We start from the raw sequence: 14,918 nt of genomic DNA, 5'->3' as shown, positions 1-14,918 counted from the left end.
CATCTTAAAGCAAAATTAAATACAAGAAAAAAAAAAAAAACCTCCCTATTAAACTAAAATGTGGTGTAACAGCTCACCACATCCTGCTACTGTGGCATCTGCTGTTTAGCAAAGGAAAGGTTCCGCTTTCAGACGCCTTGACAGGTAGAGAGGTCACGTGTTACCTGCATTTCTCAGCACTATTACTTCTTGAGTTTATGTCAGTGGAAAAGCTGAACTTGATGATGGAAATTATAAGTTGAGGGAGGGCATTGTGGGGAACTGTAGGTGTTAGCTATAAAAGCAATAATGCCCCCCTTTCCCAAAGCCAGCAGAAAAACAGGAAAAAAAAATCTGATGACAAAACTGCCGTAAATCATTGTAATCAGCTGTTTGATCTGATAGGGATGACCCTGTTGTTTAAGGGACGTGTTAGGCTAATCTAGGCATCGAAAATTAAACATTTTGCATGCTATTCCAGATCTGCTGCTAAGCTGTATGTAGGGACTCCACTGAGTCACGTAATTCTTTGGGTCTCATCTTCTTATCTATAAAACAGGTCTATATGAATACTCATTTTGTGTTGTTTTAAAGATGGGTGTAAAGCATCTGCAATCTTTCTTTGAAAAATGTTACACTCATTCCAAACACAGCTACTCCTAGAATAGTATTACAAATGTGAATGGACATGTATCCAAGCAGCCACTGAATCAAAGACCATCGTTTGTTTTAGAAATAAAACTCAAACCCAGGCCAAAACTGCTTACACTGAATACTGCTCTTCTCTGCCATACACACAATCCTGTTGTAGTAACACGTTTGTAAGCCAAAACTGGACCATTCAAGACAGCAATCAGTTGACTCACCTCGATTAATAATAAATATTTTGTTAGTAGGGAGAAAAATAAGAGAAAACAAGAGAAAGATTATTCATTATAAGAATAAGAAGAAAAATAAGAGAAAAATATCATTATTTTCTTTACATCAGCAGTATCTTTTACTTCTCTGGCGTGTTCTGCATCAGTCCTACAGGACCAAGCAGAGCCCTGAGGATACCAGGGGGAAGGGATGTGACGGATGGCAAAGGAAATGCTGAACAGGGAGCAATCAACTTGTTCACATGACATGTGAATGAAGCTATCAAGAAACAAATTTAAAAGAAGATGAAGTACTGTTTCCACCAACACATCCTTCAACTGGAACCCATGGAGCCCATTGCTGCAGAAACCATGAAGGCCAGAACAGGTTTTCAAGGTCACTAGAGAATTGCATGGAAGAAAGTCCATCAAAGTCCACTAAAAACAAGGACTCAGACCTCCTCTTGCTCATGAAGCCCTCCAGCAGTCAGGAGATAAAAGGTGTGCTAGAGAAAACATCACTGAAGGTTTGCCTGGTGCCTATGGTCTTTCCTGAAGAGTTGTCTACTTGCTGGTGTCAGAGATGTGACACTGGCACAGATGGTTATACAGGACCTTTCAACAGAGCTATCTTTCAATAACAGGATTTCTAATTTGCTCTTGGGAAGGGTAATCTTGGGTCAACCTACTACGAGAGTATTCGATGTTTTCTTTCCAGCAAACAGCAAAGAAAGCAAAGAAAAAGAAGTTTCAGGTCAAACAAAACATTACATTTGATCTAAAATAAAACATTAACATCCAGCAATGTTAATAGGCTTTGGAATATGAAAAGAAGCAAATTTTCCAGAAATTTGAAATTAAAAATGTTGATGTTAAAGACATTTCTTTCTCTATACTGAACTATTTGAGAAATGTAATCCACGTTTTCATGTCATTTTGACAGATCCAAAACCGCATTTTCCACCCCATGTCCATTTCTCAGACCTGGAGGGAGGGGGGAGTGTCTTCATGGGAATGCTTGGCTGTGTACCTGGATGGGGCTGGGCACATGTCTCTGGCTGAGCCCAGCAAGTGTCATACAGCTCACTTCACCTCAGCCCTTGCCCACGTGTGCCTGATGTCTGCTTTCTGTCAGTTCCCACCCGCCAGAGGGTTTTCCTTCCAGTTTCAGGTGCCTTTGGTGGGCAGCACGGGAAAGCCCGCTCTCAGCGCACTTCCCCTTTTAGCTCTCATAGTCAGCACTCTCTGTAAAGCAGTCTGCCTCTTCAATATCGGCTGCTTTGCTGGGATGCATATTGCCCCACCTGGGACTTCGTCTTGCACCTTGTCTCTCTGTCATTCTTTTTCCAACTGCCCTATTGGGAATTTTTGCATCTTCACCGTAGTGGCAGGTAGAGTGGGAGAAACAACAGTGAAATAGGAACCTGTGTCTGAGCCATGTTGTCTGTGAGCCACTGTGGGTGAAAAAGACGTTTGGCATCCTCTTGGCTATTTTGACCCCATTTGATTGTGAGATTTGGTGGCAATGGATGCACCTTGGTTGAGGCTCAGTTCTGATACTGTGTAGTGACTGCTGTTGAACAGTTGTCAGATGTTGCTACATGAGAACGCCAAAGTTGACTGTTACTCATCAAGATAGCAGAAGTCCACCTCTGTTAAGAATTAACACATAATAAAGTGAGCAATAAAGCCAAAGGTCTAACCTGTGTCCTGTTGGAGTCAATAATTGTGAGCAATTTCAGCTGGCGGCAGATTTGTCGGACTGCTCAGAGCTGGAGAGAGCATGAGCAAAGGACCGTGGTGGACATGGCTGAGCCAAGACAGGTGGGCTCCCAGCTGAAAAGAAAAGTCACATCATCTCTAGGGTGTGTCACGTTTCCTACTGTGCTTTAGTGACAGAGGATTCATCTGAGGGTACCTGGTGGGGCTGGAGAAGACTGCCTCTGAGTTCCTAAGCTGATATTGGTGATGGACCTTTTCATCTGAGACCTTCATGCCACCAAGTTGCTTCAATAATACTTTTGCTAAATGCTTTAATAGGGGGAACCTTGTGCTGTTGGGCTGGGGATGTTACATTTGGAAATTTTACTGAACAATCAAGTTAGAGTACCTCAGCTTATGACTTAGCATTAGCCTGAGATCTGAGATACCTGAGTACTAAAGCTGACTGTGATGGGAAGCTCCTCTGCTTTTCCATCTGCCTGTCCCCATCTGTGAAATAGTGGTGATGCCTATATTCACATGGTACAGAAGCACTATAAAGATTCATTATCTAATGTTCTAAGCACTGCATATACAAAGTCTGATGATTGCCTTGAGCAGTGTCTTAATTTTGTTTGTGTAAGAGAAACTTGGAGGCAAAGTTAGCAAAACTGGAACACTGGCTGGCCCCTCTGAGGATTTGTCCTCATTGTCACACTCAACACAAAGATATCACTGTGTGTTTTGCTGCATGCCCAATGTTGCTTTGAGAAGTTTATTAAATAAACTATCTTTTCAAAAGCATCATAGAAGAATCATCCCACAGAAAAAGTGCACTGTTTGGATTCAAGGTAGAGATTCAATTCAGGAAGCTGTCTCAAGTTTTGCAGCACATAAATAGGGTAGCATTTCATGCCATGTTCAGATATATGCAAGCAGTCTTTGTCGTCGTAGAGCAGGGCTTGTTGCTTAAATTTGTTTTCATTCTTCAGGATTATTAAAGATAAACTCTACAGCACCCTTAAGAGAAAGAACTGCTTTGTCTTCACATCTCAATTCCATTACTGCTCTTAGTTTGCTGCCATAAATAGGTAGTAACAAATACACTTGGTATTTCCTTTCTGAAGTGTGGCACTGGTAAAAGTGGTTGCCATGGCCAGGACCTGTGACACAAATCCTGACTGATTCATGTGCTACAATTACAAAAGGGCAATGGGTCTACAGAAAATAATGAATAAATAACACTTAATTGTTTCAGGAAGTTGGTTTTAGGCAGTCTTGGTCTTTTCCAGTAAACACGTGGAGTTATCTGGATGGCTATGAACAGCCGCCCACAAGGAAAGGAAAACTCGGGCTTTTCCATGGCACTTCCATGACGTGGGCATGTGTTTCCCACTCCCAGCAGCTCTCACTCAGAAGTGGTGATAGCACTACTGATGGTATTTTGTCTATCTTCATGTAAATCAGGTGGTGGTGGTTGCTGCAGGGAGGTGGGGTGGAAATAAAAGGGATGTTGTGTAGCCTACTGTAGATGGCCTTTGCCAGGTTCAGTCATTTCCTGTCCATCTGCCAAAAATCACAAGCTGATAAATGGACATAATTTGAGTGTGGGAAACAGTATTGCCTGATGAGCTACAGGGGAGGGGGAAAAGAATGAAAGAAGACTCACGAATAAAGAAAACAACACTTTATCAATGGCGATGCAGTCTGACTGGCTGATGCTGAGATAGCAGACCTTGTTTATTCTTTTCTCTGACTCTTGCCGAGGGTTTTCACTTGCTTGTCCCTCCCACCTGTCTGTGCAGATAGGAGCAAAAAGACTGCATGTCCATGTGTGTTGATCACTATGAAAGGATGTGTTTATACATGTCACCAGCTATGGAGAATGGGCAAGTGCACATCAGTTTCTTCTCCCTCTCTCTCTCTCTCTCACTCACTCAATTTCAGCCTACAGTGGAAAAAAAATCAGCATGTGAAATCGTATTGTATCTAGGCATTGCAGCTTCAAATACCCAGTTCAGTGGCTGGCAGCTTTGTGCCATTAACACATACCATGGCTAACATACTTTCCAAAGGACTCTTTTTATGGAAGGAGTAGATTATTCTAAGATTTCCTGTGGTACTCTTTACTTTATATTTCAGAGCCAGTACTAGAGTAAATGAAATGTTTTATCTGTAACTGACTGAAAATGTTAAATATGTTTGATGCAATCAAGGATCCGGGATGCTGCTGTTCTTGTGATGTCTGGTTTTACATAATGTTTAGCATGTTAATAACCATGGTTAATCCTGCTGTTTTGCACTGTGATCCGCCTTTACTAGATATCTCATGATGCTTAATGTTCAGAGCTGCACTGAAACTGTCAAATCGATGCAGGTTTGGGAGGGGCTGTACTGAAGAGACCCTCCTGCAGCAGTGTGATGCTAATCGATTCCTTTTTTCTTGTGTTCTTTCTTTGCAGTAAATGAAATTATAAGGAATGACCTTTCCAGTACCAGTGTCCATTCATAGCTTTCAGTATGGGCCTCTTATGAAATCCACACACGCTTTTGACTTAGATGGCATGTCAGCTTGAGTGCAGAGATACCGAATAAACTGAAGACCACTCCGATCTTCCACCTTACTGAATGTCAGGAACTGAAGATTTACCTCTTGCTTACAAAGAAGTAGGTCCTCAACTTCAGCTGATGAAATAGTTTCTTTAAAGAAACATCTCAAAAGAAAGAGGAGGGAGTACACTCAAAGATGACGCATTTCGTGGGACAAAACTAGGAAACTCATCAAAATCTGAGTGCTTCTTCCCAATGCTGATCTTTTTGCCATGGCACTGCTGGAATACAGCCCTGGAAGTGCCTTATTTTACCAGGTTGTGGCATCAGGGCATTTATAATAAGCTTTGAATTTGCTACCATTAAAAGTGTTGGTAGGTGCAGAAACTATAGAGCTTACATTCTGGAGAATGATATTGGAAAAAAAGAAACAAAAACATAAGACTGCAGCAAAGTAGGGAGTGAAATCCCTATCCAGTAAGATGTGCTTATGAATTCCAGAATTTCTTCAGCTTTTATTCGCTGTAATGTACAGCCTATTGCCTTATTCTTAGTGCGTTTCAAAAGCCTCTTCATTTGTCATCATCTCAGCTTTCTTTTGCATTGTCTTTATTACGTGCTAATGAATCATAGGATTGTTAGTAGTAGCATGTTAAGATTTTGATTTTAATCTGCGCTTCAGTCATAGCACAAGTGAGTTGAATAGCACAAAATAAAAAAGGTTGATGGACAAAAAATTGAAATCTATCTATTACATGATAGATGAATGTGTATGCATGTACATACATACTAGTATATATGCATATATTTATATGACAAATAATATAGATGATTGCCTAGTGAGGGCACTGAATTTAGCAATAATTTCAACTTCTGAGAATGCATTTCAGATCCACAACAAATATTCAGCTACTTCTTTTGAGGGTTTGTTGAAACTAAAGCAGGTATGCATTTTCTTTCCTCATGCAGTTAAGCAAGCACTTTAGATAGGCAAGAAGGATGCATACAAGATACATGTTATTTACCAAATGGCAAATTATTAGTTAAAGTAACTGTAAATACCATTATGGAAGAGTGTAAAATATTTGTTCAGTTATAATATTATTATCCGCAGAAGCCTTATAACTCTCTGCTACATGTATGAAAAGAATATTACCAAAAAACCACGAAGGTTTAATATGCAGCGCTGTATAGTGTGTTTTCAGATTAGCTAATGTTTCTGGAGCTACGGATAGGCATGTAGTGTAACCCTCAACATTGTATTTTTTACAATCAACTGTTATATAACTAGCAACAACCTATTTCATATAACCAAAAAATAAAAATAAAAACAAAAATAAATGAAATAGCATGAATTAAATTAAAAATGTTTAACATTAATATTGTGCCTTAGGAATCTGTGCCCCCTTCTGGAAATATACCTGAACTACACCTCGGTGCTGGGGTGACTCGTTAACCATAATGCAATGAAGATTGAACAGGTTTCACAAAAAGGTGAAATCCTCCTAAGCATTTTAAAACATTACTCTGTATAATTATGTCTTACTTTCTTTAGAAAAAAAAATGAAAGCCATATTTGTCACATTTGCACATTACTGTGAAGACATGAGAATATAATATGGCTATATGTACATAATATGCTGTTATTCGTCCTTATAATAGTCTGTTATTCCTCACCTGTTTACTCCCAGTTATTTACCCTGTATTTAGCACTGTAGACGTTGCATGAAACATTTCTTATAGACTGCCATATGAAAAGTAAAAAGCTTGACAGATGTCAGCTTGACTTGTAGCTAGAAAATAGATCCAATAAAGCAAAATGTTTTGCTGGAAGCTAGTCTTAGAGTGGTTCATTTTATGTTATCTTGACAAATCTTCCTTTCTCATATAAAATATGCAATTTTACGTTATATACATATATATAAAATATATATCTCCATCTCTTCTATTTGAAGCTGTTTGCATCCTGCTGCATCCTGCTAATATAACCATCTTAGCATGGAATTAAAGTCTCCTGTCAACAGACTCTTCTTTATTCCCCCTTGCATTTAAAGACATCTCTGCCAAGGAGAGAAAATGATATATGATATAATCATCAGATTTTATTCTCTCAGTATTTGAGAAGTGTCAACAAAGTGTGTGTGGAGGAATGGTTATGCCAAAGTATTTTTTATTCACATGCATAAATACCTTGGGTGAGGCTTTTACGATACAAGACAACACACACACAGACACACCCTACACAATGTTTGCATTTCAGCAATAACTTTAGCAAGGTTTTCAACTGTATGGTTTGGATATGTTGCATCTCCTTCGTCTTTATTTTATTTTCCTCTTTAAGCTATATTAAAAAAAAAAAACTGTTACTTTTAAGCCTGGATAATGGAAGATTATGCATCTCTGTTATATGTATTCATAAAATAAAAATGAAAGCAGAAATATTTCCCGTATGAGACTGCTATCTTGTTTTTGTACGTGTGTTACGGTTGTTGCTCTCAGTTTATGAAAATTGTGTTCATCGACCTTTTTTGAAAACAAAGCAAAACAAAAAAGCCACAACACTCTTAACTTGAGCGTAGCCCTTATAGCTATGGTCAAAAATACTTTTGTCGTGGATGATTCTGACTGTTAAAAAGAGCACTTCGGATGAATTTTAGATGGTAAAACAAGGTAACTTATTAATCATGCAACAGAGTATTTGCATCTGTATAGATGCAAAAGACACTTGGACAACAGTGTCTTTTGCTCTCCCTTGAACTATTTCTGAAATGTGTGGATTGCTAAGGGTAAGTTTTGGACCTGTGGCCTTCAGCGCAGCGAATACAAGAGACATTTTTGTTCATCTGGAGGCTTTTGTAGCCCTGCAACAGGAGGGCTGCCCACAGACATGCAAGAGGGGATGACTTGCCATGACATGAATATGATCGGTATGATGAATGCTACTCTCTGAGTCCCCCTCCTCTCCAAAGAAGAAGGGGCAACAGAAGGGTGTTGACTCAGTCAAAGCTGAGCTGAATGCACCTCTGAGTTCCTCATCACTTCGTCAAGTGGTGCATTTGTATGTACCAACATGTGACACCTAATTGGCCAAATCACAATGAGCTTCTGCAGTTTTTCTTGACCAAGGGCAAGTTACAAGGTATATGAAAAACAGTAGCATGCTTATGACAGCAGCCCTGATTTAGGTAAGCTTTTGAACACATTTTTTAAAAATCCTCAGAAAGAACAAGACATAAATATTTAAAACTTTGTTGAATAAGGACCTTTCCCTGCCTTGCATTTGTCCTCCTGTGAGTACAGGACAACACACATTGCTCACTCTATCCCACCTAGCTTCTGAGAGTTTGCTGATGAATCCCTCACAATTTAAGGAGAGACATATGCTCCAAACCCATTAAAACCCAGATACGGCTCAGCTCTTTAGAGATCAGTCTCTGCTTCCTGTCTTCAGGGTGGAAATACTGATGTTACTCCTCATGTGGACAGTGTGAGCCATATTGTCAGGGAGGTTCCTGGAAAATTGACAGCACAGAAAATTGTCACACATTCTTTATATCTTCTGGAGACTGTGGCATGATTTTATACCAGATCAAAATGTCTGGTCACACATTGAATTCATTTGAGCAACATACTTTGGTCATTGTGCTACCTGGCTTCCTCTGAGCTTCCTCTCATTTCTACAAGTCCCCTTGTCAAAACACAGCAGACCGGAGCATGGCTGTGTTAACCATATCTTGACCATAATTCTTTAAGCAAAAGTACTTTGCAGCAAACTCCTAGCTGACTACTTTCATTCATAACCAAAACATAAGGTGAATCCCACACATCCATCTGGTACTGCTTGAATAAATATCCTTCCTGGAGTGTGCCTTTGAGATTTTCCTTTACAGCTGAAAATGGCAAATTTCAAGGAGTTAAATTTCTTGGATAAAACCATACTGCCTTAAAGCTAAGCTTTCCTTTACCATGTGTGTAATTTTATTGCATTCATCATTGTAAATCTATTGAATTTGTCTCAGTAAAACAAAATCTTTCTCCTCAAGTATATTACTGTGGAGTGTTACGGGCAATGGCATAAGGTCTCTTTAGTTTCTGTAACTTTCTTTTTAAACAAATGGTCTGATTTTATGCCACGATCACTGATTTTCCCCATCTTTGCATACACTTGCCCAACAAGGATGTCAAGCATTTGCCTGATTTGATTTGCCTGCATTGTTTCCTCTTTCTCAGCAAGTCAACGTTTTTATTCTCTAACTTTTTTTTGAGCCTTTTTCCAAAAAAATAAAAAGGTTTTGATTCTCTTCAGGTAGCCAAATAATTTGTTCAGAGCAGATCAGTTACAGATTCTCATACTGTTGGCTTTAATTACAAACCATTTTTGATTCCAAAACCAACTTCTTTTTTTTTTTTTTTCTGGCCAAAGAGAGTGTATTTCTGGACTGTGCAACCTCATGGAGCTTTAACAATTCAGCTGGTTAACTGGTTGAGTATTTGGGATTTAAGGCAACTGGTGGTATACCTAGCACATGCTGTAGCCTGTGGGATATTGGCTTTTGTCATTTAAATCAGAAAGCTGCTGACTGTAGCTCTTCCAAGCTGTTTTCAGATATAAGCAACCCACAAGCTACTCTTCGCAAATGTGGCAAATTCATTTTCAGTCATTTTAGGAAATCCCTTTTTTTTTTTTTTTCCTAACATGGGGAAAGAGTTTCCAAAAATGCCATCAGCATCATTTTCCAATTGGTTTCCAACCCTCCTTTTGAGCTGATTTCACACCCACAGCTCCTGTCCTCATTCTGCTTCCAGCTCTGCTGGCCCAGGGCTTCTGGGTTGACAATAGCATAAATCCAAGACTGGCAGCAGAGTCAGGAACAGAACTGTCCTAGCAAGGGGCTGACCCTCAGCCTGCCCAGCTGGGAGGTGCCCTATACCTATCGCCGAGGTGTCTGCTCACCCATGGTGCCAGAGGCCCAATGCTGAGTGTGAAACTTCACCAGCCAAGGATGCTCACGGTGGGGTCCCAAAATTCAGCCTCCGTCAGCCAGGGGACAACCCAGTTACACCAGTTTAATGGTACTGGGAGAGAGCAGAGTTCTCTGGGTCTCATCAGAAAATATGTCAGTGTTTGGCAGGATTTTTTTAATGCAAGGTTTGGGATTTTTCAGGTTTTTTTTTTTTTAATGAGAAAAATGACATTTTGTCTGACATAAACTCTTTTTTTTTCTACCCTTCTTTTTTTCCTGCTTAGAAAATACAAGCCACATACTATTTTGGGTCAGGTTGATGCAAACTGAACCTTCTTTTTTCTCCCCGCTCCAAATCTCCAGACTGGGCTGCTTTCCCAGGCTGTGGCTCCCCCTCCACCCAAGCAGAGCATCACAGGCATCACATGCTTACTGCCTCTGCCCAATTTTTTTGAATGGTTCTTTGCAGAAAGCTCCTCGTGGATCTTTGCTGCCTCCCTGGACCCCTTCCAAGGCTCCTGCCTGGGCCAAGCTTATCCAGCCCACTGCTCTCATCCTTCGGCAATCTTTTATTTTTATTATTTTTTTTTACTGCATATTTTGTCCTATAAGACAATACAGATAATGACACTAAATCAAACTTTTAGTTTATTGAATGAGTTGCTCCTGTACTTTCCGCTCGCAGCACTGTGTAGCATGAGGCTCCTCAGCAGAGCTCGGGTTTTACACCACAACCAAGCCATTGGCACACTGTGAGCAAGGGGAGAGCCATAGGGTGCAGCCCATGGGGCCCCAAACATGCTGCCCAAGGGGGTAAGGGGTGAAGGGGACCCAGGGCCAAGCCTGCACAGCAGCACCAGCGGCGCGTGGGAGGGAGCAAACTCTGCCTGACTCCCAGGATGAGTCTGCACAAGGTGGGTGTATGAAAACTGTCTTCAATTTTCCAACTGCACGGTCGTATCCGGGCAGAGGGGCAAAAGGTGGAAGAGACCAGGCACCGATCTCCTGTCGCTCCTTGCCCTCAGGGGCAAAATAGTGCTTTCAGCACAGCAGTACCCCTGTGATCAGGAGGTGCTGGGTGTTTTAGGAGTGCTCCAGTGAAGCCACTTACGACTGCCACTGATTTCGGCCATGCAAATGGAAACACAAGTGTCTGCGTGAAGATGCAGGCCAGCGTAGGAGTTTCTGGTTCAGTTTTCCTTGCAGAGCACAACAGCAGCAGCACTTTAGAAAGTCGATTTTGAGAGTTATGAACAAGATCAGAAGACTCTCGCTCTCAGTTTAGAAAGTTGGTAGTTTCAGGTTTTAACCTGCAGAGCACAAGTGTGCAAATGCTGCCAGAGGGCTGGGGACAGAGCTGTCCTCCTCACCTCAGGGACAGCAAGGGCAGCGGTGGCTCCCTGGTGAAGCAGAGACGGGCCCACCACACCCATGGCATTGGCCACCTTGGCTACAGGGGATCACTCAGACTTCCCTCTGGCCTCTGGGCAGCATGACACCTACAAGACACCTCTGGCAATACCCACAGGTGCATGGTGCTGGTGTCTCAGCTGCAGTCAGCCCATCTTGGGAGGGATGTTGCCTTTGGCAGATTAACTCCTTGGTATTTATTGCTGCCCGAGGCTGATAAGTCCAGGAATCACTGTGTTAGCAGGATGTATCAGCAGGTCACAAAGTAGTAAAGAGCATAATAAAACGTAGATCCAGTAAGAATCCTCCGTCTACCCAACCCCTTCTAAGATACACAGGCATACCAAAAGTTAAGTATGGAAATAAGACTTGTTACTAAAAATAATAACTGAACGTGGTTGCTACATTCATGTATTTTATGTGTGCTTGGCCTGAATGAGTTTTATAGGCCTAAATATTAAGCAGAGTGTTTGATGGATTAATAATGTTGAGTAACTTCTTATATAACACAGCATGTCTCTAAAACATTTTTGTGGCTGAAGCGTATACCTTTCTGGTGACTCAAGTCCTCTCTCTAAGCTATAGATCAGTGGTAATGTGCAGTGACGACACATCACTTATCACTGCTACCTGTTGGTCCAGCGGTTGACCTAAAACCCCAACATTTCCCCTTCCCTTCAGCCAGGGTTGTGAAGTGTAGAATAATAAACATACCATATGCTGTCTGCTGACGCACTTCACTCCCGATTCAGATTACAGTACAGTCTTGCAGAGTACAGCTCCCGCCAGCACTGTTGGGTGATGGAAAACACAGAAAGGCCTTTTCTTTCTAGGCAGATCTTTATCAGGTTAATGTCTGAATTGCTGAGGTCGAAAGGAAAGACTGAGCCAGCCTGACCATGGTTTTTGTGGTTTTACTTGCTAGGGCTTTATCCGGATACTCTTGCAGCTACCTCAGCTGGGCATCTGCCGTTTGAGGACACTGCTCAGAAGAGCAGAGGGACACCCATGTTGGCCTGCCAGGGCAGGGAACCTCTTCTGATGGTCTGCTCCCATGGACACATTGCTGATTGCTGCTGAGCCAGCTGCAGAGCTGGTGCAGTACCAACGAGCTGTGTGGGTGCTCTCTGCCTACACCCACAAACTGCAGAGGATGGCTGATATTCAAGGGGCTCCCAGGTGCTGTGGGTGTTACAACAGGGCCTGCAGATGAGGCAGCACCACTTTGTTGCCAACACTCGGAGGGCTTTCTGGGCTTTTTTCCTTTTGTAGTTTACTGGGGTCTAGTCTTATAGACCTGTGTACAGAAATCTTGCCTGCTGGATGCCATCCCTCAGAGCTGACCTTCCACATTAGGATGGGAAAAGAGCAGTGGTTTTTAGCCCTGTTTTCTGAGTATCCACTTGACGTTACTCAACCAAGTTCAGTCAGTACTTTTTAATAAGTGAAACCACACATCCCAGCATTGCCCTATTCTGCCTGTGCTCTGATAATACGAGTTGCCACTGGAGACAGTATCAGTACTATTTCGAGCTGATGAGAATTTTCCAATTTTTGTTTTCTTCTATAAAATTTTGCATCATAATGCCAAATATGTGGGTATTGTGGGATCTTTTTTCCCCACAAAACTATTTTTTCGATTACTTAAAGAGCTAGCCAAAAAATATTGAACTCTTGAGGAGAAAAAAAAAATCTCATTTTTCATCTGGCTCTACTGTTCACATCTTTTATTATTTTCTTCTTTCTGCAAACCACAAATTTTGCACAGTTAAAAGGAACTGGACTGATTTTGATCTTCTACAAGTATAACTGTAGTTACTCCTGAACTATGCCAGAATAATGGAGCTCAGAATCAGGCTCAAAATCCTGTTTCTCCAGAGCCTTGCAATCAAAGTTATATTGTACCAGAAACACTTAGAGTGTAAAGGAAGTAGAGGACAATCAGCTTATTGCAGTGCAAAAAAGGTTTAGTGCAGTAGCTACGCTATACGCACTACACTTTGGCTGCCTTGTGGAGGAAAAAAAGCAATGTGCTTTAGCCCCCATCCTGGCAGTTTAGAGAAGGTGAAGTTGCATCGCTTTCTTCCCAGCTGATTTACAGGCTCTGTCTGGCCAGGCGGCTGGGCCCATAGATGCTGATTATCAGCACTGCAGGGCCTGTTGTCCCTCCATCCTGACCCTGGACACTTGGCTGAACTTGTGGGTCTGAGGTCAGACCTGCTCCTGCTGGCCTCCCAATCTGTTCCTCTTCTTTCGGCATGTCAGGGACTTATCTTGGTGCCACAGGGAGCACAGCAGTGTGGCAATCCCATAATTTCCTGCTTCTGGCTGCTGCTGCTTTGAATCACAGGGAGACAAATCTGCAAGGAGAGATGTGCCGTCTGGGCACCGGCTCTCAGAGGGGTCTCCTTTCAGGTGATGCAAAGCACAGGCAAATGTATGCAAGTGGAGAAATCAGAAGCACCTAGGGAAAGGCTTTGACACTGACTGCAAGGTAGGATATACATGGGTGACAGGTAGACCAACAGACATGAGACAGAATGGCCTTACCGAACAGGTTGACTCCAGGATGCTGGAGACTTTCTCCAGCCAGCAAAGCTCACCAGGCACCAGAAGGCTCTCTGCTGCCTGCATGAACCACACTTGGTGAGGACAAATTCCATCCTTCTCTCATTGCAGTATCCCAGAAGTGGAAAATTCAGTGCAGGGGCAATGGTCATGTTTGGAAGGATTTGAGTAAAGGCAGTTAGGACGAATGTCTTACTGTATTTCAAGTTCCTAGACCGGTTACTACCCAAAGCAGGCGTTCCTGTCCCTTGCTCCTACATGCAAACTGGTGCACCATTTGAGGGGTGCAACTCCTGTGAGGAGGCTTGATCGCCTCTTTCACCTGATGTCTTGGGGGAAGGCTCTAGTCTCTGGCTCCAACCTCACGGTGCTGTTCTGGGGAGATCAGGGCACCTCAGCTGCTGTCTGTTCCTATTGTGCACTTACCTCTTGGGCACAACAAGCACTTTGCTCTCTGAACATTCGGTTCCTTGCTGTGACTAGCTGCAGATGTGCCAGCCTACAGATCTAGTCTGTGGCCAGACTGGCTGGCTATATTTCAAGCCTAAATGACGCCAAATCCCCCTTCCCCTCTCTGAAAGGCATATTCAGTTGCAGATGATGCAACATCTGTAACTATTTCAAGGGAAACTTGCTGCTGCATAGGAGGAGAAATGGCACCTGTGAATGACAGGGAAGCTGCCTCCCACGTCACTGTTAACTCCTGTTGGGCCTTAGCACCTAGTCCAAAAGGCGGCAAATTCCAGGCACGGCTTCCAGGAGCCCTGAGGTCCAGCTGCCCCGAGGCTCTCACACCAGCGAGGTGCAAAAGCTGTGGCCACCAGTTGTGCTCTGGGCAGGATGGAGAGGCCACCCAGCCATCAACATCACTGTGACAGAAAGGGAGCCT

At 42.4% G+C, this 14,918-nt stretch overlaps 1 protein-coding gene across 5 annotated transcripts in view; it reads left to right on the top strand.

Annotated features, from left to right (window-relative positions):
• Window positions 1-7,522, top strand: part of NFATC1 (nuclear factor of activated T cells 1) — a 120,279-nt gene extending 112,757 nt beyond the window's left edge. For all 5 annotated transcript variants that reach the window (XM_040547385.1, XM_040547383.1, XM_040547381.1 and 2 more), the window contains one exon: window positions 5,000-7,522. In XM_040547385.1, the coding sequence (XP_040403319.1) occupies window positions 5,000-5,002 (3 nt within the window). In that variant the 3' untranslated portion in view covers window positions 5,003-7,522. The remainder of the gene's footprint in view (window positions 1-4,999) is intronic.
• The last annotated feature ends 7,396 nt before the right edge of the window (window positions 7,523-14,918 follow it).

This window comes from Cygnus olor, chromosome 2, assembly GCF_009769625.2.
Source record: "Cygnus olor isolate bCygOlo1 chromosome 2, bCygOlo1.pri.v2, whole genome shotgun sequence".
Classification (NCBI taxonomy): domain Eukaryota; kingdom Metazoa; phylum Chordata; class Aves; order Anseriformes; family Anatidae; genus Cygnus; species Cygnus olor.
Note: the sequence above shows the minus strand (reverse complement) of the source record. Positions and strands in the feature narration are given on the sequence as shown.